This window comes from Mobula birostris, chromosome 4 (genome assembly GCF_030028105.1).
Source record: "Mobula birostris isolate sMobBir1 chromosome 4, sMobBir1.hap1, whole genome shotgun sequence".
Classification (NCBI taxonomy): domain Eukaryota; kingdom Metazoa; phylum Chordata; class Chondrichthyes; order Myliobatiformes; family Myliobatidae; genus Mobula; species Mobula birostris.
The window spans coordinates 87,802,460-87,826,385 of NC_092373.1; the positions used below are offsets into that span (position 1 = coordinate 87,802,460).

General features: G+C 43.1%; 1 protein-coding gene across 2 annotated transcripts in view; it reads left to right on the forward strand.

Moving 5' to 3' along the window:
* Positions 1–23,926, forward strand: part of sned1 (sushi, nidogen and EGF-like domains 1) — a 156,785-nt gene that overhangs the window by 65,869 nt on the left and 66,990 nt on the right. For both annotated transcript variants that reach the window (XM_072255726.1, XM_072255727.1), the window contains exons 2-9: positions 2,573–2,860; positions 6,481–6,621; positions 8,342–8,504; positions 13,499–13,624; positions 14,262–14,375; positions 17,105–17,218; positions 18,604–18,717; positions 23,053–23,166. In XM_072255726.1, coding sequence (XP_072111827.1) covers positions 2,573–2,860; positions 6,481–6,621; positions 8,342–8,504; positions 13,499–13,624; positions 14,262–14,375; positions 17,105–17,218; positions 18,604–18,717; positions 23,053–23,166 — 1,174 coding nt within the window. The remainder of the gene's footprint in view (positions 1–2,572; positions 2,861–6,480; positions 6,622–8,341; positions 8,505–13,498; positions 13,625–14,261; positions 14,376–17,104; positions 17,219–18,603; positions 18,718–23,052; positions 23,167–23,926) is intronic.

Genomic DNA, 23,926 nt, shown 5'->3' on the forward strand with positions numbered 1-23,926 from the left:
CATTTTCCTTAAACTTCCAGTAAGATTAAAGAATAAAGGCAGTCAGTGGAGGGCTGGTGGCGCAGTGGCATCAGCGCTGGACTTCGGAGTTAAGGCTCCCGAGTTCGAATCCAAGTTGGGCCACCCCCCGAGCACGCTTCTCATCCGTGCCGGGTTGAGCATCGAGCTAGCCACTTGGCCTCGTAAAAAACAAGGGTCGAGTCAGGAACGTTCATATCATGACCCGGTTAATCCGAAAGGAGACCAATCCTGACACTATGCGCCAGACAAGAATGGCTGACTGTCTGGTGCGACGCACTAGGAAGGAAGTGCAGGGCCCACTGTTGTTCTTAAGATGGCTGTCTGGTGATATGATCTTCAAAGTCTATGCCATAAGTTTTGGGCAGAAGAGGCAATCTCACAGCTCTAGGACAGCACGGGGCACCGGGGACTAAGGCATGACAGGTCTGAGCCCAGGGCAGTCAGAATAAGCTTGAGCCCTGAGACCAGAAAACTCAGTATAAACCTGGCATGGTACCGTTCTGAGCTCAAGACACTCGTGAGATCACCAATTCTGAACCCAGGGCACTCTGCATGGTAGGGATCTGAAGACCCCTGTCAATGCACCAACATAAACCAGCTCCATCCAGAAAGCCAGAGGCGGTGGCCATCTGCAGACACAAGGGCCAGGAAACTCCAAGTGACACTGAGTTCAGTATTGTGGCAGAAATTCTGGAAAGATGGAAGGCTGGCTGGAAGATGGGCAAGCAGTGGAACACTACTGCTTGCCTGTTGCCTGACAGGAGGTGATGAGGTTACAGGAAGGAGTAGTATCGGGAACTCACAGGATATGCCCGCTGTCGGTGTGATGAGCATGTTGCTATCTGTGGATGTTGTTATGGGGAAACTGCCTGCTGTATTTATTGCATTACAAAAGCAGCAAAACTTTAAAGAGGCTTCACTGATCTCAAAACATGTTAGTGCAGCTGCGTTTGGGAAAGACAATGTAAATGTAAGACTTGGTTTCACTGCTACCCAGAGTCTGACCAAGTCCAATTACTGTGTAGCCAGCCCAGGAAGTCAGCACCACCGTAGGGAATGGACCCAAATCCAGAACTATGAAAGATAACCTTACCAGTTTGGATATTTGCTTCCAGTAACAACTATTATAAACATAAAGAGCTCTCCTATCACACATGATTTTGAGGGAATATGTATATTCTCATAGTGGATACAGCCCAATCCATCACGGGTAAAGCCCTCCTCACCAATGAGCACATCAACATGAAACCCTGCGGCAAGAAAATAGCATCCATCATCAGACAGCCCCACCACCTGGGACTTGGTGCTATTAGGAAGAAGGTATCACAGCCTCAGGACTCAGCTACCAGGTTCGGTAACAGTTACTACCACTCGACCATCAGGATCTTGAACCAAAGGAGATAACTTCACTCAACTTCACTTGCCCCATCATTGAAATGTTCCCACAACCAATGGACTCACTTTCAAGGACTCTGTTTCATGTTCTTGATATTTATTCCTTATTTATTTATTTAATATTCGTGGTATTTATTTCTTTTTGTTTTGGCACAGTTCCTTGTCTTTTGCACATTGGTTGAACACCCAAGTTGTTGCGGTCTTTTATTGATTCTGTTATGGTTATTATTTTGTGATTTATTGAGTATGTCCTCAAAAAAATGACTCTCAGGCTTATATTTGGTGACATATGTGTACTTTGATATTAAATTTACTTTGACCTTTGAAATGTATATATTCACATCTTGAGAGTTATATATTGAGAGGATCGAGGGATCACTGCATGGAAGATGCACTGAGGCAAAATTTCAGCCAAGAACTTGTTGACTAGTGGTGCAGGAATGAGGGGGAGGTGGGCTGAATGGTTTGCTCTTGCTGGCATTCTCGTTGCATTTTGGGCTTTACTTGTGATGGATTTTGTGTCTGGAGTCTTCTATGAAACTAGCACTATACAACTTCCAGGCAATGCTTCTGTTAACTTTTATGTCTGAGGCATCGAACTGGTGTTTCTTCTCATGACCTGCTCATTTTAAGATAAAGGATGTAAGATATCAGTAAGATAGAGAAATGTGCCTTTTGTCACTCTCATTCAAGCAGGTAGCCCTCTTGCCCCTGTCCTAAGTTGTGGGTTTGAGTCACAATGCAAGATGAGCACTAAAAGCTGGATTGACTATCAGTGAAGTGCTGAGGGAGTGCACAACGGTTGGAGAAGACATGAACCAGAAGCCCCATCTTTTATTTCAGTTTCAACTGAAAACATTGCTCAACACTATTTCAAAGAAGTGGTGATCAGGATGTCCTTATCAGTATTTATTCCACTACTTTTATCGCTCAGTACTAAACAGATTTCTTAGTGCTAATTGCATTTCTAATTTTGGGAAGTGGCTGTGCTCAAAATGGCAGAGGAGTTCCTTACAGTAGAGCAGTAGCTAAACTGTCGTGAAGAATTTAGCTTCCATGTTAGCCGTGATCAGACATATTGGTGGAACTGGTTCTGAGCCTACATGTACCACTGTGTTCTTATATTCTCACATCTGATCATTTTCTTTCCCACCAGGTGAATAATAATGGGATCATATCATTTCTGAAGGAAGTCTCCCAGTTCACTCCGGTGGCATTTCCGATCTCTAATGACCGACGAGTGGTGGCAGCCTTCTGGGCAGATGTCGATAATCGTAGGGCTGGAGATGTCTTCTACAGAGAAACCAAGGATCCTGCAATCCTTCAGTCTGCGACTAACGACATCAGAAAGTATTTTCCAGAGCACAAGGAATTCACCACCCAGTGGGCGTTCGTAGCCACCTGGTACAAAGTGACATTCTTTGGAGGAAGCTCGTTTTCACCGGTAGGGCTGATCTATTGAAGCTCTGAGAGCATACAAAGAACATTGACATTACAGCACAGGAACAGGCTCTTTAGCTCACAATGTTGTGCCAAACCAAATGAATTAGTCATCAAATAGTCAACCAATCCCTTCTGCCTACAAAAATCCTTCCATTTCCCTCACATTCATATGCCTATCTAAATAACTCTTGAAAGTCCCTAATGCAGGGGTTCTCAGCCTTTTTTATACCATAGACTGTTAGCATTAACTGAGGGGTTTGTGGACCTCAGACTGGGAACCCCAAACTGGACCTAATGTATCTGCGTCTACCACTACACCAGGCTGCTCATCCCAGGCACCAACCAAAAAAGCTTGCTCCTCTTCCTCACATCTCCTTTGAACCTGTCTCCTTAAATGTAGGCCCTTTGGTATGAGGCATTTCAGACCTAGGAAAAACATACTGTGAAATTTCTTCTCTATCTATACCACTCATAATTTTATAAACCTCTATCAGATCTCCCCTTAGCCTGCACCGCTGCAGCGATAACAACACAGGTTTGTCTAACCTCTCATTATAACACATACCCTCTAATCCAAGCAACATCCTGGTCAACCTCTTCTACACATTCTCTAAAACCTCGACGTCCTTCCTATAATGGGGTGACCAGAACTGCACACAGTACATGGCCTAACTAGAGCTTTATAAGGCTGCAACATGACTTCTTGACTTTTGAATTCAATACCTTGAATGATAAAGGCAATTGTGTCACTTGCCTTCTTAACTACCCTATCAACTTCAGCAGTCACTTTCAGAGAACTAAGAACCTGGACCCCAAGATCTTTCTGCTCTTCAACACTGTTAAAGAACTTGCCCTTAAGAGAGTACTGTTTCTTTACATTTGACCTACAGTACATAGGTGCAACACCTCACATTTGGCCAGGTTAACCTGTACCTGACTATTCGCTGCCCATATCTAAAACTGATCCATATCCCACTGTATTCTTTGCCAGTCTTCTACGCTATCTGCAAACATTTGAATTCTCTGTTCATTAAATATTATATGTGACAGCTTGGCTAGATAACCACTTTCAGTGCCCTACACTCTACAGTCCCCTTTCCCTCTCCAAAAATTCCTGCACTGTAGTGAACTACATCCCCAACTAGATTCTGACTCCTGATTAAAGATCACTGTGGACTCAGGCCTCCGTTTGCAACCACTACTAAACCTTCTCTGATCTTCTACCTCTATCAAAACCTTTGAACCCACTAATTCCCAATCCAACTTGCTGGTCTCAATCTATGCCTATACGAGTTCCATAATTTCCCCAACTCTTTCCTCCACTTCTCTTATAACAGCTATATTATGATCTATCACTTACCCTCTCAAACTTCTATACCTCCTGTATCTATGCCACTCATAATTTTATAAATCTCTATCAGATCTCCCCTCAGCCTGCACCGCTGCAGGGATAACAACATAGGTTTGTTCAACCTCTCATTATAGCACATACCCTCTAATCTAAGCAACATCCTGGTAAACCTCTTCTGCACATTCTCTAAGACCTCGATGTACTGCCTATAATGGGATGACCAGGATCTAGGAGATGACCTCCCCAGGATTTACTAGGTTTACCTCCCCGCCTACAATTTCCAAACTTCAGGTCCTGTGGGGTCTGATGTTCCCTATTTCTTTTCTGCTGACTCAACGACTTTTTGAACCTGGTTTCTTGCAAGAACCCACACTCCAAAGATAAGACCATAAGATATAAGTTCAGAATTAGGCCATTTGGCCCATCAAGTCTGCTCTGCTATTTCATCATGGCTGATCCAATTTTCCTCTCAGTCCCAATCGCCAGCCTGTTCCCCATATCCCTTCATACCCTGACCAATCAAGAATCTATCAACCTCTGCGTTAAATATACATAAAGATTTGGCCGTCACAGCTGCCTCTGGCAACAAATTCCACAGATTCACCACTCTCTGGCTAAAGAAATTCCTTCACATCTCCATTCTAAAAGGATGCTCCTCTTTTCTGAGGCTATGTCATCTCCCATCATAGGAAACATACTCTTCACATCCACTCTATCAAGGCTTTTGACTACTCGATAGGTTTCATGTTGGCTTTCACTTCTCTTGTTAACCACAGTTGTGTCATCCTGCCTTTAGAATAGAAGGTGATGCGGTTAGATGGTTAGTTGGTTACATGGGTGTAATTGGGTGGCATGGGCCAGTTGGCCCAGAAGGGCCTGCTACACTCTATGTCTCTGAATAAATAAAATGTCACATTTATGAACTGAACATGAACAATGCCCTGGTCTTGTGAACAGCCAGGGAAGGGCCATGGTAGAGTCATCCAGTCACAGAGCACAGAAATGAGCCCTGTGGCCCAACTAGTCCTTGCTGAACTGTTATTCTGTGTGGTACCATTGACCCACACCTGGACCATAGCCCTCCATATCCCTCCCATCAATGTACTTATCCAAACTTCTCTTAAACAATACAATCAAACCTGCATCTACCACTTTCGCTAGCAACTCGATCCTTCCCCACACCACTCTCTTAGTGAAGTTACCCCATAGATTCCCGTGAAATATTTCACATTTCACCCTCAACATAAGACCTCCAATTCTAGTCGCACCCATCCTCAGTGAAAAGCCAGCCTATCTATACCACTCAAAATTTTGTATACCTCTATCAGATCTCCCCTCATTTTCTTGTGCTCCAGGGAATAGCGCCTTATGCTTTGCAAGCTTTCCCTATAACTCTGCTCCTTAAATCCCAACAATATCCTTGTAAATCTTTTGTGTACTCTTTTGACCTTATTGAAATCTTTCCTGTGGGTAGGTGACCAGAACTGCCCACAATTGGCCTCGCCAATGTTTTATACAACTTCAATGTAATATCCCAACTACTGTACTCACTACGCTGATTTATGAAGGCCAATGTGCCAAAAGCTCTCTTTACAACCTTAGCTACCTGTGATGCCACATTCAAGAAATTATAGATCCAGATCCCTTTGACCTACCACACTTCTCATTGCCCGACCATGCATTGCTTTAATTTCCATCTGTGATTTTTCAGTCCATTTATCCAGCTAGTCCAGATCCTAACACAGCTTTGTTAGCATTCCTAGTTGGTTTCCTCAGGCAAGGAAACCACTTATCGTTACTCCATCTGCAACGCAAGGTCTACAGCAACAAGGTTGTTTCTTTAATTGTTTTCTAACGTGGACAAAAAGCCATTCACTTCAAGGGCAAGTGTGTTTCAGTAGTCCAAAGCCAGCACTTCCCTTATGCTGTGGAAAGAATAATTGATGTTTTCAAGACTAAATTGTTGGATTTTTGCCAGGCACGTTATGGAGATAAAACCATATTATAATGCAGTAGCTTAGCACAAGTAAGAGTAGACTTCTGTTTTCTGGTTTCTGCATTTGATACAGATGTGGTACTGGGCTATATCACAACTAGTAGAATATTTGCCTCCTTCAGTTTCACTGTTTTAATGAAGGCTATTAAAGGATGTAGTTAAGGGGGATATTGGGTATTGGGAGGTGGCTGATGTGAGGAGAGCATTAAGTGCTGGGACACACTGGTGCGGATGTTGATGGTTTAAATGGTGATTGGGCTCTGCTGTTTTCCAGGTCAACACCTTCCAAATCGTCCTGGTTACAGACGGAGAAGCCTCCTTCACTATTTTCAACTATGAAAATATCACCTGGACGACGGGAATGCATGCCAGCAGTGGAGGGGATTTTGCCGGACTCGGAGGCATTGCTGCCCAGGTAGAGCCAAGTGGATTGCTCAAATGTACTACTAATGATTTGTCAATACTTCCTGGTGAGCGTGAGTAGATAGCCATAGCCTCCAACTGGTGACAAACAAGAGAAAGTGCGCAGATGCTGGCAAACCAAGTAACACACACAAGATGCTGGAGAAACTCAGCAGGCCAGGCAGCATCTATGGAAAGGAGTACAGTCGATGCTTCGGGCTAGGAGTCTTCAGCAGACCTTTTGTGAGCTGCCTTTATTTCTTCAAATCAGTGACAACAGCCACTTTATTTAAATCTATGAGATTGCACGTTTTTATCCTAGGGAGTTGAGTGGGTAAATTCACTGAGATATCGAGAAGGTGCTGCCCTCACCCACTTCTCTTCCATTTCCTGTACATCCACACTCACCACATCTTGTTGCTGTCGTAACAATGAGAGAGTCCCTCTTATCCTTATCTCCACATCACCCTTCACATCCAACTCGCTATTCTGTCCAATTTCTGCCATTTCCAAAGTCATCCTACCACTAAACATATCTTTACCTCCATCTTCCTCTACTTTCTGCAGGAATTCTCCCTCTGTGATTCCCTTGTCCATTTGTCCCTCCGCACTAACCTCCCTGCTAGCACTTATCCCTGCAAGCGGCTGCCCGTACACCTCCTCCCTCACCTCCATTCAGGGCCCCAAACACTCCTTCCAGGTGAGGCAACACTTCACCTGAGAATCTGCTGGGGTCGTCTATGGTGGCTGGTGCGCCCCATGCAGCCTCCTCTACACTGGTGACACCTGTCGTAACCTGGGGAACTGCTTCATCCAGCAGCTCAGCACCATCCGCCACAAGTGGGATTTCCCAGCGGCCAAACGTTTTAATTCCGATTCCCATTCCCATTCTGATGTGTCGATCCATGGGCTCCTCTGGTGCCAAACTGAGGTCATCTGCAGGGTGGAGGAGCAACACATTATACTCCGTCTGGGTACCCTCCTACTTGATAGCATGAATATCGATTTCTCCTTCCAGTGAACAATTCTCCACACCCCCGCCCCGTCCCCATTCCGCACTCTGACCATTCACTTCTTCGCACCTGCCTATTACTCCCCCCTGAGTCCCCTCCTCCCTCCCTTTTTCCTATTGTCCACTCTCCTCTCCTATCTGATTCTTGCTTCTCCAGACCTTTCCCACCCTCCTGGCTTCACCTATCATCTTCCAGCTAGCCTCCATTCCCTCCCCCCACCTTTTTATTCCTGCATCTAGCCCCTTCCTTCTCATTCCTGAAGAAGTGTCTCGGCCCAAAACATCAACTATTTACTTTTTTCCATAGCCTAGTCTAGCTGTGGAGTCTGCTGAGTTCCTCCGGCATTTTCTGTGTGTTGCTTTGGATTTCCAGCATCTGCTGACTTTTTTGTGTTTATGATTTGCTAGCCTTAATTGTTTGCTTATGTTGTATTACTGATTCTGGGCAAGGTTGGGAGGCTCAGCCAATAACCTCATCATGCCTTAACCTAGGGAAGGAGGGGCATCTTGCTCTATTTACTCCCAAATGTCAGTGGAGGCTGGATTTGAATAAATTTGAGTTTGACCATGGTGCCCTGGGTAGTCAGGTAGTTCATCTATCCTGCCTCGAGTGCCACTATACCTTTGGCTGAATACCAACAGTGTGTTCATTCCTTCAAAGACCCATTTATTTACCCATTGTGGGCCCCTTCCACTGAATACACATATCCCTTGCTCTCAGGCAGGTTTCAATGCTGGAGATGGAAAACGTTACTTCAATATTCCTGGTTCACGCACGGACGACATTGTGGATGTCGAAACGACAACCAATGTGGGTCTTCCTGGCCGTTGGGTATTCCGGATCCACGATGCCTACGTTGAGGTTGGTGGCTGCAACGACTCAGGTAAGGTCACAGCGAGCAGCTTCATAATCACCTGCTGCGGAAGTAATAACAGGGCAATAATCTCCACAATATTCTCTGAGGTGGGATTTTGTGGGTGCCAGTCCAAACCTATCACACAAGACAGCAGTGTTAGTTGTGGTATTCTTCAGAAAAGTTCTAAATCAGTGCCTCTGTTCCCTCTCAAAAGATATGAAAGATTCTCTTTTAGTATTAGCAGTATAATGGGTTGTGTGATACTGTTCTATCACCAGTATATTGGGCTGGTGTGGTACTGTTCTAATGGTATCAAGTGGACCAATAATGTTCAATTGATATTGCTGGTTGTGTATAATTTAAGTGGTCTAGGTGGCTGCTTCAGCTAGATGATGTGGACTATGTTGAAAGACCCCAGTCATATGGGGGCCGAGAGCTGTACTTGTGATGTGAAATGGTCTGGAGTTGTTCTACCAAAGTGTGGTGGTCAGCTAAGTTGAGTGGTCTTCTACAGTTTACTGGTTGTCTGTGGTCTCATTGTATTGTGGTGATTTGGAGTTCTCAGGTGATTCTCTAGTGTGGTTTGGTCAGGTGATGTCCCAAAGATCTGGGTGGAATAGTACAATCCAACAGATGGGTGCGGACTGCTATTCTTCTGCTCCTGTGACCTTGTATGGGATGGTCCGATATGGGTCTTGTAATTTGATTTGATGTGGCCTAGTGCGGTTTTTGTTGTGTGCAGTGAGTGGTCTGTTCTTACTGTGTGAGGTATTATTTGAATGATGTGGAGATCTGGCACTGTTAATGTGTTGTGTGATGGTGTGAAGGTGTTCCAGTGATATATTGAAGTCTAGGACTGTCAATACATCATTGGGATGTAGTCATCTGGTACTGTCCTAGTGGGATCATGTGATGTGGCGGTGTGGCTTGGTTCTGGTGATGCAATATGTATGGTCTGCTGTTTCGGTGATGTGGGCTGGTTATTTTTATTGTTATTTATGAGGGGTGGTCTGCTACCATTCCAGTAATGTATGCTATCTGGCAAGCTTCCAGTTTGATGGAGTGTACTGATACTCTTCTCATGGCATGGGATGGCTTGTATTTTCTTGTGATGCGTGGTCATGTGGTCTTGTTTGGCTCACTTGGGATGCTTGTTACTATTCCAGTGATGTGGGTGGGGAGATACCAGTCCACTAATTTATTCTGGCAGGATTCTTGTGAAGTGTGGCCACTTAGCTGTTCTCCAGAGATGGGAGGTGGCTGGAACTGTTGCAGTGATATGACTGATCCGGTGCTGTAACAATAATCTTGGGTGAACACAACATGTCAGTGTTATAGTACTTGTGATGTGGCACAACTTCAGTGACGTAACCTGGCCTGGCTTGATTTTATATGTGTAGCTTTATGATACTTTTCTAATCATGTGGACAGGTCAGATATTGTTCTAGTGACATGTAGTATTCTAGCAATTTTCTGTTTTCATGAGGTAGAATCGTAGACTGGGTTGGTATGGTTGACATAAGTGATCTAAAAAATTCTAATGTTGTGCTGACCTTTAAAACAGACACAATATTTTTGAGTAGTTTGGCACTCTGCTTGTGATGTTGGGTGGCTTGATTCTGTGATTAGTGAATGACTGATTCCTTGGGTGAACTTGTCTTGTTCAAACTGTGAAACAATCTGATCTTATTTTAAAGTTGTGAGCTGGTCTGGTACCATTTTTGGTATTATGGTTTGGTGTAGGACGATTCTGGTCAGTTGAGATGCTTTGAAATTGTTCTGCTGATTTATACTATTGTTGCACTCTTTTCATAATGTGAGGTGACCTGTTATTGCTTTCATGAGATGAGCTGGTCCAATGATATTTTTGTGTTGTAGAGTGGTTTGATACTGTTCTGATGACATGTGTGGTCAAATTCCATAGTGTTAGTATGAAGTCATCTAATTTTCCTCCCGTTTCATGAGCTGGTGTGGTGCTACATTGATGTGGTCCATCCTGGTATCGTTCCAGTAAAGTGTTTGAGATTTGTTCTGGAACTGTTCTGGTTTGGAGAGGTCAAGTTTTCCATCTTCTTTGAGTGAAGAGAGGTGGTGTATGATATTGTTCACATTATATTGGATGGGTTCACTCAGTTTTCACATAGTAAGGTGGTTTGGTACAGTTCTAGTAATGTGCCTGGTTTGCATTATTCTGGAAGAAGCTTATTCTTGCTCTCGGAATGTCGTCTGCTCTGTTAGTGTTCAGTAGATTGGTGGTCTACTACAGTCAGTTAATGCGGGTTGGTGCAGACTGTAGTGATGGGGGAATGCCTGATACCTTCAAGTGACGTGGGGTGGTCTGGTACTATTTCAGCAGCACTGAGCCATTTTTTTCTACTATTGTAGTGATGAGAATGTTCAAAGTTCTAAATACATTTACCCTCAAAGCATGTATACCATATACAACCTTGAGATTCATCTCCTTACAGGCGGCTGCAAAGCGAAGAAACCCAGCAGCATTGTCCTGGTGATAAGGAGTATAGATTTGTTCTGTTCAAATGACGCAAAGTGCTCTGAGGACTGTTCAAGTGTTGTCCTCTTGTTGTGTGCTGTGCCATCCAGTTCTGGTAATATTAGGTGCTCTAAAACTATTGACGTGGGGTGCACTCTATTATTCCAGTAATAGATGGTCTAGTACACTTCTCATGATACGGAGGATTAGGGTTCTAGTGATTAAGTGTATTCCTGTACCACAGGCTTGGTCTTTTGCTGTTCGCATGTTGTGTGATGATCTGATATTGTTCCTCTGACTTGGGATTGTCTGCGCCTGTTCTTATGATGCTGCTGGTCCGGTACAGTATCCTGGAGTGCTTAATCTGGTCTTGTCCTAGTGATGTGGGCTGGACCAATTCTCCTTCAGTGATGTGTTCTGGCCCAGTTTTTTCCTAGTGATGTAAGATGGATCATTTCTCTACTGGTGATGTTTAGTGCTTTGATACTGTGCTCATCTATCAGGTATTCCAGTACTGTTCTAGTTTTGTGATATCTTTTTGTTCTGTTTCAATGACTAGCAAGGTGCTGGTGATGTGGAGAGGTCTGGTATTGGTTTAGTAATGCATCAGTCTGGTGATGGGGTATGGTGGATACTTAACAATAGGTGTGGGCTGCTGAAGTTTCTTTCCAGGAAGATATGTCGGTCTATTTCTGTTTCAATAATGTGGGTTGATCTGTTACTGTTTTAAAGATATGCAGTTTCTCTATACAAGTGTTGTGGGTTAGTCTGGTAGTGTTCCAGTACTGTGGGGGTGTCTTTTTGCTATTAATTACACTGAGAAGTAATTGGGAATAGCTAATTAAAGTACCAACATGTCATCAGAATGTGCAAGGAAACAGGAGGAAAACCATACAGTCAGGGAAAAGACTTGTAAACGCCACACAGACAGCAGCGGAGGTCAGGATTGAGCCTGGGTCACTGGGGCTGTGAGACCCTGCTGCGTAAGCTTCAGGTGGTTTGGCACTTCACTGTACTTCTATCACTAGTACATGTGGTAAAGTTTTGGAATGTGGCATTTGTCATAAATAATATTTTTGTTATGTCTTAATTGTGCAACTGGAACATATGAGAGGTAAACTATTGCTTGTCAATATGTTTGAGTTGCAGTGTTCTGCCTCTTGTCAGTCCTCCATTCAAGAGCCTCGGTGTCTGTATTAGTGGATAGCTGGAGCTTATTTAGGTCTTTGAACAAATCGGGAACACAGATCCCACATCCAAATCTTGTTCGGAGGCGAAGGACTGGGAAGAAGAGACAAGATGAGAAATGAAGGAAGAGTGTGGGATGGGGAGCTGACAAGGAAATGAAGGGGAGAGGAGGACAGATGAAAGGCGTGATAGGGAGGACAGAGGTAGGATGAAGGTGGGATGGGTGGATGAGGAAGTGAAGATTTGAATAGCTGATGAATGGATATGATGGGCTGCTGAGGGAATGAGATTAACGTATTTTGGTGGAAAGCAGGTTATGAAACTACACTGGGCAGGAAACCATGTAGTTAACAGATGGTGCAATATTATTCTAGGCTTGTGAAGTAACTGCATGCTGAACAGGCAGTACAGTGGATAATACTTGGATTGATGTATCTCCACAGCAGGTATCAAATCCCAGACAGCCATGCTGGTGAGCTTTATTTAATAGGAAACATGAATCCTCTTGGGGAAAGCAGACCTCTCTTGAATTTGAAGAGAACTGGGCCAGAGATTATAACATTGTTGAGGATTTCTATGGGAAAGTTATGATTGTTCTGGAGAGGGTGCAGAGCAGCATCACCAGGTTGTTGCCTGGAATGGAGTGTCTGATTTACAAAGAAAGACTGGACAGGCTGCGTTTGTTTTCCTTGGAGCAGAGGGGGCTGATGGACATGTACCAGATTATGAGGAGCATAGATAGTGCGGGTAGTAGGAAAGTTTACCTCCCAGTGGAAGTGTTTATAACCAGAGGGCATAGGTTTAAAGTAAGGAGGGAGACAATCTACCTGATACCCTGAAAAAATACTAATTCTACCTAATTTTCCCTTAACTTGTACTAATGGTGTTATGTTTATTTTTGATTATTTTATGAAGGTAAGTTATTTATAATTTTATGGTAATATGATTTATATTGGTTGTGTATGTAATGTACCATAGACTACTGCTGCAAAGAAGCCAAACTTCATGACATTTATTCCCTGGGTATGTCTGCCCATGACAATAACTTGGAACATGAACTCCATACATGGAAAAATGTTTTCACTCAGAATGTTTCAAATCTGGAACTGCCTGAGGTAGTTTTGGAGGCAGGTACTCTCAAATAATTTAAGAAGAATTAAGACAAGTATCTGAGTTGCCAAGACATAGAAAGATATGAACCAAGTTCCTGTAACAGGGAGTTTATAGTTGGGTATGTGATGGTCAACACAGTGAACAGTAACTCAATTATTCTATAACAAAGGCAACAAAATGTTTTGAGTCGGTTTGTGCTTAAAAATGTTTGCAACTTGACTCTCCACAGCCTCAGTGTGTTTGAATCTGCGGCCATGTCTGAACGATGGAAAGTGCATCGATGACTGCATCACTGGAAATCCTTCTTATACCTGTTCCTGTCGAGCGGGGTTCACGGGCCGGAGGTGTCAGATAGGTAACGTGTACTGTTTGAGCAGTGGGTCTCCCATTCCCTCAGCATATTTTGGGGTAGGACAGCTGGAGGGGATAGAAGACCACCCTCAAAGGGTAGGAGGTGAAGCAGAGCAAAAGAAGGGGAGTCCCTTGGGAAGAGGGCATGCAAGGGAGGAGATCGGCGACAAGTGGTAGGGTTGTGAATAGGTACCAAGAGAAAGAGTCACCTACTGATGGTGCTGGGATGGATGAGGTCAGGTAATGGGATTATTGATGTTGGGTCAGGAAAGAGGAAGTGAGCTAGTGGGGTGGGGAAGGGAATGGTTTGAAAGGGTCGAGATGGGGGGAGATGCACAGGGTGGGATGGGTAAGGGAGAGGGCAGATAGGGGAATGAAGAGGGTGGTCTGAGAAGCCATGGGCTGGGATGGGAATGTGAGGGATGAGATGGGGAGATAGGAAGTGGGACAAGATTGAGGTGGAAGAGTGGATTGGGTTATTGAGGGAATCGGATCAACTTGTTCTTGGTGGGAAGCTGTGACATTTGTGCCACACTCCTCTCAATCACGGTAGTCATCCACTGAATGAACTGTAAAGCTCCTGTTGATGGGCAGACTGCACGCCAGTCACTGGCTGCTTCACCTTCCCTCCTGTTCTGCAGACATTGACGAGTGCGCTTCATACCCGTGTCGCAATGGCGGGACGTGCTTGGATGGTCAGAATGCCTTTGCTTGCCAGTGCAGTACTGGATACACAGGAGTGCTCTGTGAAACAGGTTTGGGCTGGTTTTACCTTCACTTTTTTTGCTTTTTGCTGTTCTGTTCATCCTCATTAAAATCCTGAGCATTCCATTGCAAATTAGTGGGTAAGTCGCACTGAAAGGGACCATCATCCTGTTGAATATTAGTTGGTCCACGTTGAATGGATATTGCTACACTCTAGATAACACCCCATTTTAAAGGAATGTGTTTCCATTCTAATCTTGGAAAATAGACCAGGTTTCCAAAACTGAGGTGAAAGATACCAGGGCCAGACCCCTTATAAAAGTTTAAAGGTTCAAAGTACACTTAATATCAAAGTACTTACACAAATATAACCTTGAGATGTGTCTCCTAACAGGCAGCCACGAAACAAAGAAACCCAAAAATAAACGTAAAACGGAAGACCCAATGTGCAGAGGAAAAAATACCATGCAAACAATAAATGCAAGCAAATAGCATTCTAAACTGAAGTTCACAGTTCTGTCCATAGGCCCTTAGTTCAGTGCAGAGTGGAGCAGTGAGCTAAACTGGCCTGTCCCTCACCTTGGGCCCTGACACCCTGTCCTTTTCAGTCTGGCCTGGTGCCAAAATTGTCATCCAAACATCAGGTTCAATTGCTTTGATATGCTCTGGGGCCTAGACCCTGCCGCCTCGATTTTTCCTGTAACTGACCCTCCCACTCAGCCCGGAGCTTAAATCATCGTTCAGACATCAGGTTCAGTTGCTTTGATATGCTCTGGGGCTGGACCCTGCCCCCTCGATTCGGCCTGTATATGGCCTTTCAGATGTAGCCTGATAGTACACTGGTATCGAGAGCAGCCTCCTTCCAGTCATTCTGCACATGCCAGAGGTGGATACAGTCACCATTCAAAAAACACACAGTAATTGAGCTCAATGCAATGGCAAGCAAAGAACCTGTAGAACGGAAGCAGCGGGGAGGCTGCAGAATAAGTAAACATCACAGCAAGACCTTGGGGAGGAAAATGGACCATTGACAACTCTCTCAGTCTTTCCAACCAGCCTCTTGTCAGCAGATTGTTTCTCCAAAATCCAGACCTTAATGACCCACTGTTTTCTTCAGGTCAAGCTCTTGTTCTTCCACAGACTTAATAACATCTGAGTGACCCCACTGGCTGACTTCAGATCAGACTATATTGACCTCAATATTGCGTATTACCCTGAGCTTGTGCCATTAATTTCACCCTACCCTCAGCCCCTTTATTCATTGCTCCTTTAAGTTCTGTCTTAAAATGCATCTCTGTTCTTGCATCCTTATTCACCCCTCTACCACTTCAGTAACAAACTGGATGGTCTGCTGATTGACCAGCCCAGCTGGCTGACCTGGAATCCCATTGTCTCTTGGAGGTGTCCCCCAGCTGTGGTGGGTAGTTGTCTCAGAGACAAAGTCAGATGACTGACCCCAACCTCATTGTTGCCTTGATCGCTGGTGAGGCCCCTAACTCCATTATCAACAGTTTTCAAACTCTGATTGAAAATAGCACATTTGAAAAATCTTTGACATTCAAAAACATGCAAAAACTATTAAAAATTCTATTGAGATTTTTTTTAATGAAGCATTAAAAAAAACTAGAACACAATAATTAAATATTTAAGGCAACTCAATCATGTGAAATAACATGGAATTAATTGTCCTGATTTTTCTATCTGCAACTATTTGTTCCCCATTGAGCTGAAATCAGTGGTCAGATTCCTAATCACTGGGAGCTCAACACTGGCAATTAGCTGCTGTCCCAAGATAAGCCAGGTAAAAGGTATGACTTCAAAATTTAATGTAAATTTATTATCAAAGCACATCTATGTCACCGTATACAACTCGGAGAATCATTTTCTTGCAAGGATACTGAATAAATCCATAATAGAATAATAACCATAATAAAATCAATGGAAGGTCACACCAACTTGGGCACTCAGCTAGTGTGTAAAAGACAACAAACTGTGCAAATACAAAAAGAAATACAATCCACATAGTCTACATACTATCACTGCCTGTATTCAGCAGAGAATCTGCCCTTGGCTTTGAGAAAGGCTATAGGAGCTGTTTCAAAATTAAAATGCAAGTTACCAACATGCTAACATTATTTTATAATATATAAACTGGTAAGCAAAACTGGATCTAGGAGACATAGTCTCAAGATTCGGGGGAATAAATTTAGTAGATGAGGAGAAACACTTTTTTCCAGAGAGTAGTGAATCTGTGGAATTTTCTGCCTAGCAAATCGGTAGGGGCTACCTCATTAAATATACTTAAAACACAGACAGATTTTGGCATTGCAGGGATTCTGGGAAAAGGCTGAGTCCACGATATCATTGAATGACTCAGCAGGCTCGACAGGGCTGATGGCCTACTCCTGATCCTATTTCTTGTGATCTTATGTCTTTATATTGCCAATCACACTGTTTTTCATTTGTCTTCCAAACAGGGAAATAGTGATAAAGTTTTCTGCATCATCGTGCTCTATTTCCAGTTGCTCTCTTCCACTTTACAGTATGTCCATGTTTGATGTTTTATGAATGGGCTGCTAGTTGATAAATGAGAGAGAGATGCAGCTTTCAATCTTTTCCTCACTACCATAGCAGTGATGGACCAGACAAATAACTACAGTCATCACATACAGTATAAAGCAATATTTTATTTTGAAGATGCAGTAGAAAAAGTATGAGTGAGTTGTGTTCAAAGAACTGTCTTATAACTCGGTTTTCAACTGTGTCCTCTCTTGTCAAGATATCAATGACTGTTCATCAAATCTCTGTCAGAATGGAGGTACTTGCATCGATGGAATTAGTGCATATAGCTGCCAGTGCACGTTTGGCTTTTCTGGGAAGCACTGTGAGATTGGTAAGTATTGTAACTGTAATATTATTGTAAATCTAACACTAGATTCTGTATTTCTTGTTACTTTTCCCCTGTACTACCTCAATGTACTGACATTGTGAGGTGATACCATGCAAAACAAAGTTTTTCAGTGAAACAATAATAACACAATTTTCTGGTTTGCTGATGACATACAGCAAGGGAGTTGCAGAGTAACAGAGAATGGTGTCACAGTATCTTCTTCTTCATGTGCCTTGTGCGTTACACGCTTGGGCGATCATGGTTTTCCACATTGAATGATCCCATGCAACGTCAATGATATCTTGCACACTTAGATCTGTTAGATCTTTCACAGTGTCCATATATTTTCTTCTTTGCCTTCCTCTTCCGCGTTTCCCAGGCGTACGGCCTTGTAATGTTAGGCATTCTACTTCTCCCTTTCTGATGACATGGCCCGGGAATTTAAGTTTCCTCTCATTTAATGTTCCCATTAAAGATCTTTTTGTATGGGCATGTTTGAGTACTGTCTCATTAGTTACCCTATCTCTATATGATATTTTCAGCATTCTTCTAAGAAACCACATTTCTGTTGCTTCTAAGTTTCTTTGGAGTTCTGGTGTTATAGTCCATGTTTCGGAAGCATACAGCAAGATTGACCAGATGCAACATTTTAGTAGCCTAAGCCTTGTTGTTATAGAAATGTGTATGTTGGTAAAAATGAGTTTCATTTTTTGGGAGCTGGTTTTAGCAATGACAATTCTTCTTTTTATTTTTACTTTACTTCTAGCATCTTGAGATATAAAGCTACCAGGGTAGTTAAAGCTGGTCTTTTGTTCAATCTCTTGGTTACAATTGGCAGTTGGGAGTATCCTGCTATTTTGATATTACCATACGTTTGGTTTTTTTACAGTTGATTGTTGGACCAAAATCTGCACTTGTTTGTACTACTTTGTCTAGGAGGATTTGTAGGTCTTCTGCAGCACTTGCTATTAGGGTGGTATCATCTGCATATCTTATATTGTTGATGTTAACACCTCCAATTTTTATCTCATCAAGGTCTTCTATTTCTCTGAGAATCATTTCACTATAGATGTTAAATAATTCCGGGGAGGCAACGCATCCCTGTCTAACTCCTCTTTCAATTTTAGTCCAACTGCTTATATTATCATCAATTTTTACCGCCGCTGTTTGGTTCCAATATAAATTTTGAAACAGTTGTTGGTCCCTTCCATCAATGTTTAGTGAGAATTTGAAATAATTTTTTATGTTGCACTTTGTACAATGCTTTAATAAAATCAATAAAACATAAAAAGACATCATTTTGATATTCAGTTGCCCTTTCTGAAAGCATTCATCGTCAGAAAGCTACTGTTGTTTCTAACTCTGTGACCTCTGACTTCCAATTACAGCTGACTCCCCTTGCAAAAGTAAAGAGTGCCAAAATGGCGGTGTGTGTGAGGTGAACAATGGAACGGCAGTGTGCATCTGTCAGAAGGGCTACACTGGAGAGAGTTGTGAAAATGGTGAGCTCGCCTTCCTTCCCAGTGTTCGGCACGGACTAGAAGGGCCGAGATGGCCTGTTTCCGTGTTGTAATTGTTATGTGGTTATATGTTATAAACTAGCTGGGATTTAAGCAATCCTCCCTTTCAGACCAACATTTTATTAGCTAATTTTTTTTTGTTCCCTTCAAAATTTAGAGTTGAAGAAGTAGCATGAGACCTTGGTTCGACATCTCATCTGTGTAAGCAGTACCTTTAATGGTCTAAGGCTCACTGAGCACTGCAAGGAATGACTCTGGTTTGTCTCTGGAGTGGGTTTCAAACCCATAATCCTCTGACTCAGAAACAAGACTGACACTTCCATATTCAATCTCATTCTCTATGTTTCTCTCTCTTGGTTCCTCACTTATTGTCTTACTGTACGTTTCTGTCCTTCACTTGTTTTCAACTCTCAAGGAAGCTCGAGTGTCTCAGTACCTCGTCATCACAAGATAATTCACAGTTTCAGCCCCTGGGAGAGGTCTAGATGGAACTGCTCTCCACATCATGGTACAACTCAGCCAAGATTAGCAAACAGAAAATCAGAAACCGAAACCAAAATGTTGGAAGAGTTAACCAGTCTAGCAGCATCTGTGGAAGGAGAATTGAGTTAATGTTTGGGGTTGTGGACCCTTCCCCAGAACAGGAGGAGAGTGCAGGGGTGTTGAATTTCAAAGCCGAGCTGGAGAGAGTGAGGTGTAGGACAAAAGACTACATGGAGACAGGGTGACACAGATCAGTGGATCAGGAGCATGAATTCTAACTGTTCAGGAGACATTTTAAAGAAATGAGGTGAGAAAAGGCCATGAGCACGATGATGGGAAACATTGAAACTGAAAAATTCAGTGTTGGTTCCAGAAGGCTGCAGTGTGCCCAGACAGAAGGCAGCATGTTATTCTTTATTTTCCTTGGTTCTCACTGTGTCAGAGGAAAAGGACACAGACAAGTCAGAACTAGAGTGGAATTGAGAATTAAAGTGGCAGGGTCACTTGTGAGGACTGAGAAACAGGTGCTCTGTAAAGTGATTGTTCAATCTACATTTGGCCTCTCCATTGTAAAGAAGCCCCTATTGTGAACACTGAATGCACCAGACTGGAAGAAGTACAAGAGATTCACTGGTTCACCTGGAAGATTGTTTGAGTACCACTTTCTAGGAAGAGAAGAGATGAAAGGATAGCTGTACATTTCCTCTGGTTGCACAGGGAAGTGTCGTGGGACAGACAGCAGTGGGTGGGGACAGAAGAGCAGATCAAGGAGTCTCAAAGTGAGTGGTTCTTGTGAAATGCGGGAAGGGTGGAGATGGGTAGATGTGACTGGTGGTGGAATCATTTTGGGAGTTGCAGAAGTTGTAAGTGATTATATGGGAAGGCAGTGCCAGGGAGAGGGGTGAAAACAAATGTGCATGAAATAGAGGAAATGCCTTTGAGCACTCTATTGGCTAAGAAATCTCAGGGAAAAGGAGGACATTTCAGGGGCACCCGAGTGGAAGTCTTCAGCAATGGAATATGAACTAGAGAACCTGGGAGTAAGGAATGTCATCCTTATAGAGGGCAGGGTGAGAAGATAGAGTCATTGAGACATAGAGTTACAGAGTGCAGAAACACCATCCATGGTTCAACACCCCATGCCATTGAAGGTGTTCTTCCTAAAATACTCCCACTTGCCTGCATTTGGCACATAATTCTCTAAAACTTTCCTATCTGTGTACCTCTCAGAGTCTTTCAAGTGTCATATGGAATATATAGTGAGAGTAGCTGTAGGAGTCTGCGGGCTTGTCAGTGATGTTAGTGGCTATTCCGTCCTCCTGAAATGGTGACAGGCACACCTAGAAAGAGGAAGGAACTGTCAACAATACTTATGACTGGAGTGGAAATTTGCAGCAAAAGACAGCCACCTGAATGACAGGCAATCTGCTCTGCGAATTTATAACATAGGCTATGAAGATAAGTGTTTATCACTTCTATTTCTCACTGAATCATTACTTTTATATATATATATATTTCTCTTTCTCTGAACCTCTTTCTCCTGCCCTCTTCTCCCCACCTAAACCCCTACCCCCCATAGCTGCATCCCCCCCTCACTTCCTCTCCTCCTCCTCCCCTTCTCAGCATGGCTTCATGAAGAGCAAGTCCTGTTTAACAAACTTATTGGAATTCTTTGAGGATATAATATGTATATTAGATAAAGGGGAACAGTTGAGTGTTGTATTGTTGGATTACCAGAAGGCATTCGATGAGGCGCCACATAAAAGACTAATCCTTTGGATAAGGATGCATGGAGATAGGGGTAACATATTAGCATGAATAGAGATTAGTTAACCAACAGAAAGCAGGGAGTTGGAATGATGTGGCGTTTTTCTGTCTGGCAGTCAGTAATGAGTAGAATATCACAGGAACAGGTGCTGTGACCACAACTGTTCACAATTTGCGTACATTAATGATTTGCAAGACAGGACAGAGTGTAGCGTGTCTAAGTTTGCTGATGACACTAAATCGAATTGAAAAGCAAATTGTGTAAAGGATGTGGAGAGTCTGCAGAGAAATATAGATAGGTTTAGTGTGTGGGCATGTGTCTGGCAGATGGAGTACTACATTGGTGTAGTGCCCTGGTCCTCCTCTTTACTGTTGTGCTGTAGGTATTTCATTTAGCAGCTCTGTAAGAGCAGTCTGTTCTGCTATCAGCCTGTTTGGGTTATTGTTGAAGATAAGGGATGATGTGGAATGTGTGCCATCTAATTAGTGGGAGGTTTTTCTTGGTGAGGGACAGTAAAGTTGGGCTTGGGCTTTTGTTCAAGAGGAGATGAAGAGAGAAAACGCTGGGGAGAACCGGTCCACGATCCAGTGGGAGACCTGTTTCTTCGAGAAGGATTGGGAGTGACGTTCAGAAAGTGATGTGTGCTTTCACGTTGACCAAGGGCCCAGCGCCTGAGTGACAGAGAAGTTCAAGATGAACTCCAATTTGTGCACATTGAACTGTTTAATTAGAATAGGCTCATTTCTTTTTGTTATTCTTTAGTTATCCCTTTAGTTATTTTGTTATCCCTTTGGTGAAGATTAATAAATATAATTCCTTTAATCGTATGCAGTGTACTCTGTTATTTTGTGGCATTAATTTGTAATAAGATAGTGGATTACACAGCATCCACACAAACAGGGGGTTCTGGGGTGGGCTCACACCACAAGCTCACACATTTGGCGAGGCTGAAGATTGTCTTCCCTAGACTTATGCAGCCAAGGAAATAAGTGTTTCATTGGTAAATATGAGGTTATCCACTTCAGAAGGAAAAATAAAAATTCAAGTTATTACTTAAATGGTGAAAGATTGCAACATGCTATTGTACAGGGGTCAGGAGTGCTTTTGCATGAATCAGAGAAGGTTGTCTTGCAGATGCAACAGGCTATCAAGAAGGCAGATGGAAGGTTGGCCTTCATTGTTGGAGGGATTGAATTTAAAAATAAGGAGGTTATTCTGCAATTGTAAAGGGTATTTGTGAGCCTGCACCTGAAGCACTATATGTATTGCTGGTTTCCTTACCTGAGGCAAGATATACTGGCTGTAGAGGTGGTGCAGAGGAGCTACAGCTGGTTGATTCCAGAGATGTGGAGCTTGGCCTATGAGGAGAGATTGATTTGCCCATGACTATACACTTTAAAATTCAGAAGAATGAGAAGTGGTCATATCAAAACATATAAAACTATGAAAGAGATAGATAAGATAGAGGACAGAAAGTTGTTTAACCTATTAATTGAGACTAGAACATGGGTCCATGGCCTCAAGATTCGGGGAAATAGATTTAGGATGGAGATGAGGAAAAACTATTTTTCTCAGTGAGTAGTGAATCTGTGGAATTTTTTGCCCGGAGATGCAGAAGAAGCTACCTCATTAAATGTATCTGAGACACAGTTAGGTAGATTTTTGCATAGCAGGGAAATTGAGGGCTATGGTGAAAAGGCTGGTTGATGGAGCTGAGTCCACAGCCAGATCGACCATTATCTTCTGGAATGGAGCAGCAGGCTCAATGGTCCAGCTGGCCGACTCCTGTTCTTATGATGGAGAAGTGCGGCTCCCTGGAAATGTGTTGGGAATCTACATTAACTATCCTCCCCTTTCTCCACAGTAACACAAACAGTGAGTTGTATTGAACTTACAATAGAGTAATAAAACTTTGTCAGTTGTCCTGATGGATACTTTGAAATTGGCTCTTCCTCCAGCATGTTCTCATATGGCCAAAGTTTGGAATAATTATGTATTGTAAAGATCAGGGTTAATTGGTTGATAAGGTTTGTATCCTTACAATGTGTTTTTTTTCTCTCGTCTAGAAACTGACGAGTGTGGCTCTAACCCATGCCTGAATGGGGGAGAGTGTATTGACTTGGTTGATAATTACACCTGCCTGTGCCCCCCGCCATTCTCAGGAAGACACTGCGAGACAGGTAAGAGGTGGGCTGACGTCATCAGTCTGTGCAGAGACGTCTCCCTTGGTCTCCCTGATGTGCAGAGTTTGCCAGTGAAGAGGTGAGGGTGTCAGCCTATGAGGAGAGATTGAGTTGCCTGGGGCTATACTCACTAGAATTCTGAAGAATAAGAGGGCGTCATACTTGTGGCCATATTTATGACTGAAAAGATGGACAAGAGTGAGTTAGATGATCCAGCCTTTTAAGCGCACAGCGATAAGCATTTGCTCTTTCTGATTAGGCAGTCCACTGAGGTAATGGCTCAATTAGATGTGAAAATCCTGTGTGTTAAGTGGAAGGCAAGGTGTACAGCTTCCCGCAGCCCTTTCTGAGGGGAATCAGCTTTAATATCACCAGCATATGTCGTGAAATGTGTTATCTTTGTGGCAGCAATATAATGCAATACATAATAGAGAAAAAACTGAATTACATTAAGTAAATGTGTGTGTGTGTGTATATGTATATATGTAATATTAGTTAAATAAGTAGTGCAAAAATAGAAATAAAAAAGGTGGTGAGGTAGTGTTAAGGGGTTCAATGTCCACTCAGAAATCGGATGCCAGAGGGAAAGAAGCTATTCCTGAATCACTGAGTGTGTGTCTTCAGACTTCTGTACCTCCTTCCTGGTGGTAGCAATGAGAAGAGGGCATGACCTGGGCAATGGGAATCCTTAATGATAGATGCCACCTTTTTGAGGCATCACTCCTTGAAGATGTCCTGATACTGCAGAGTATTACGG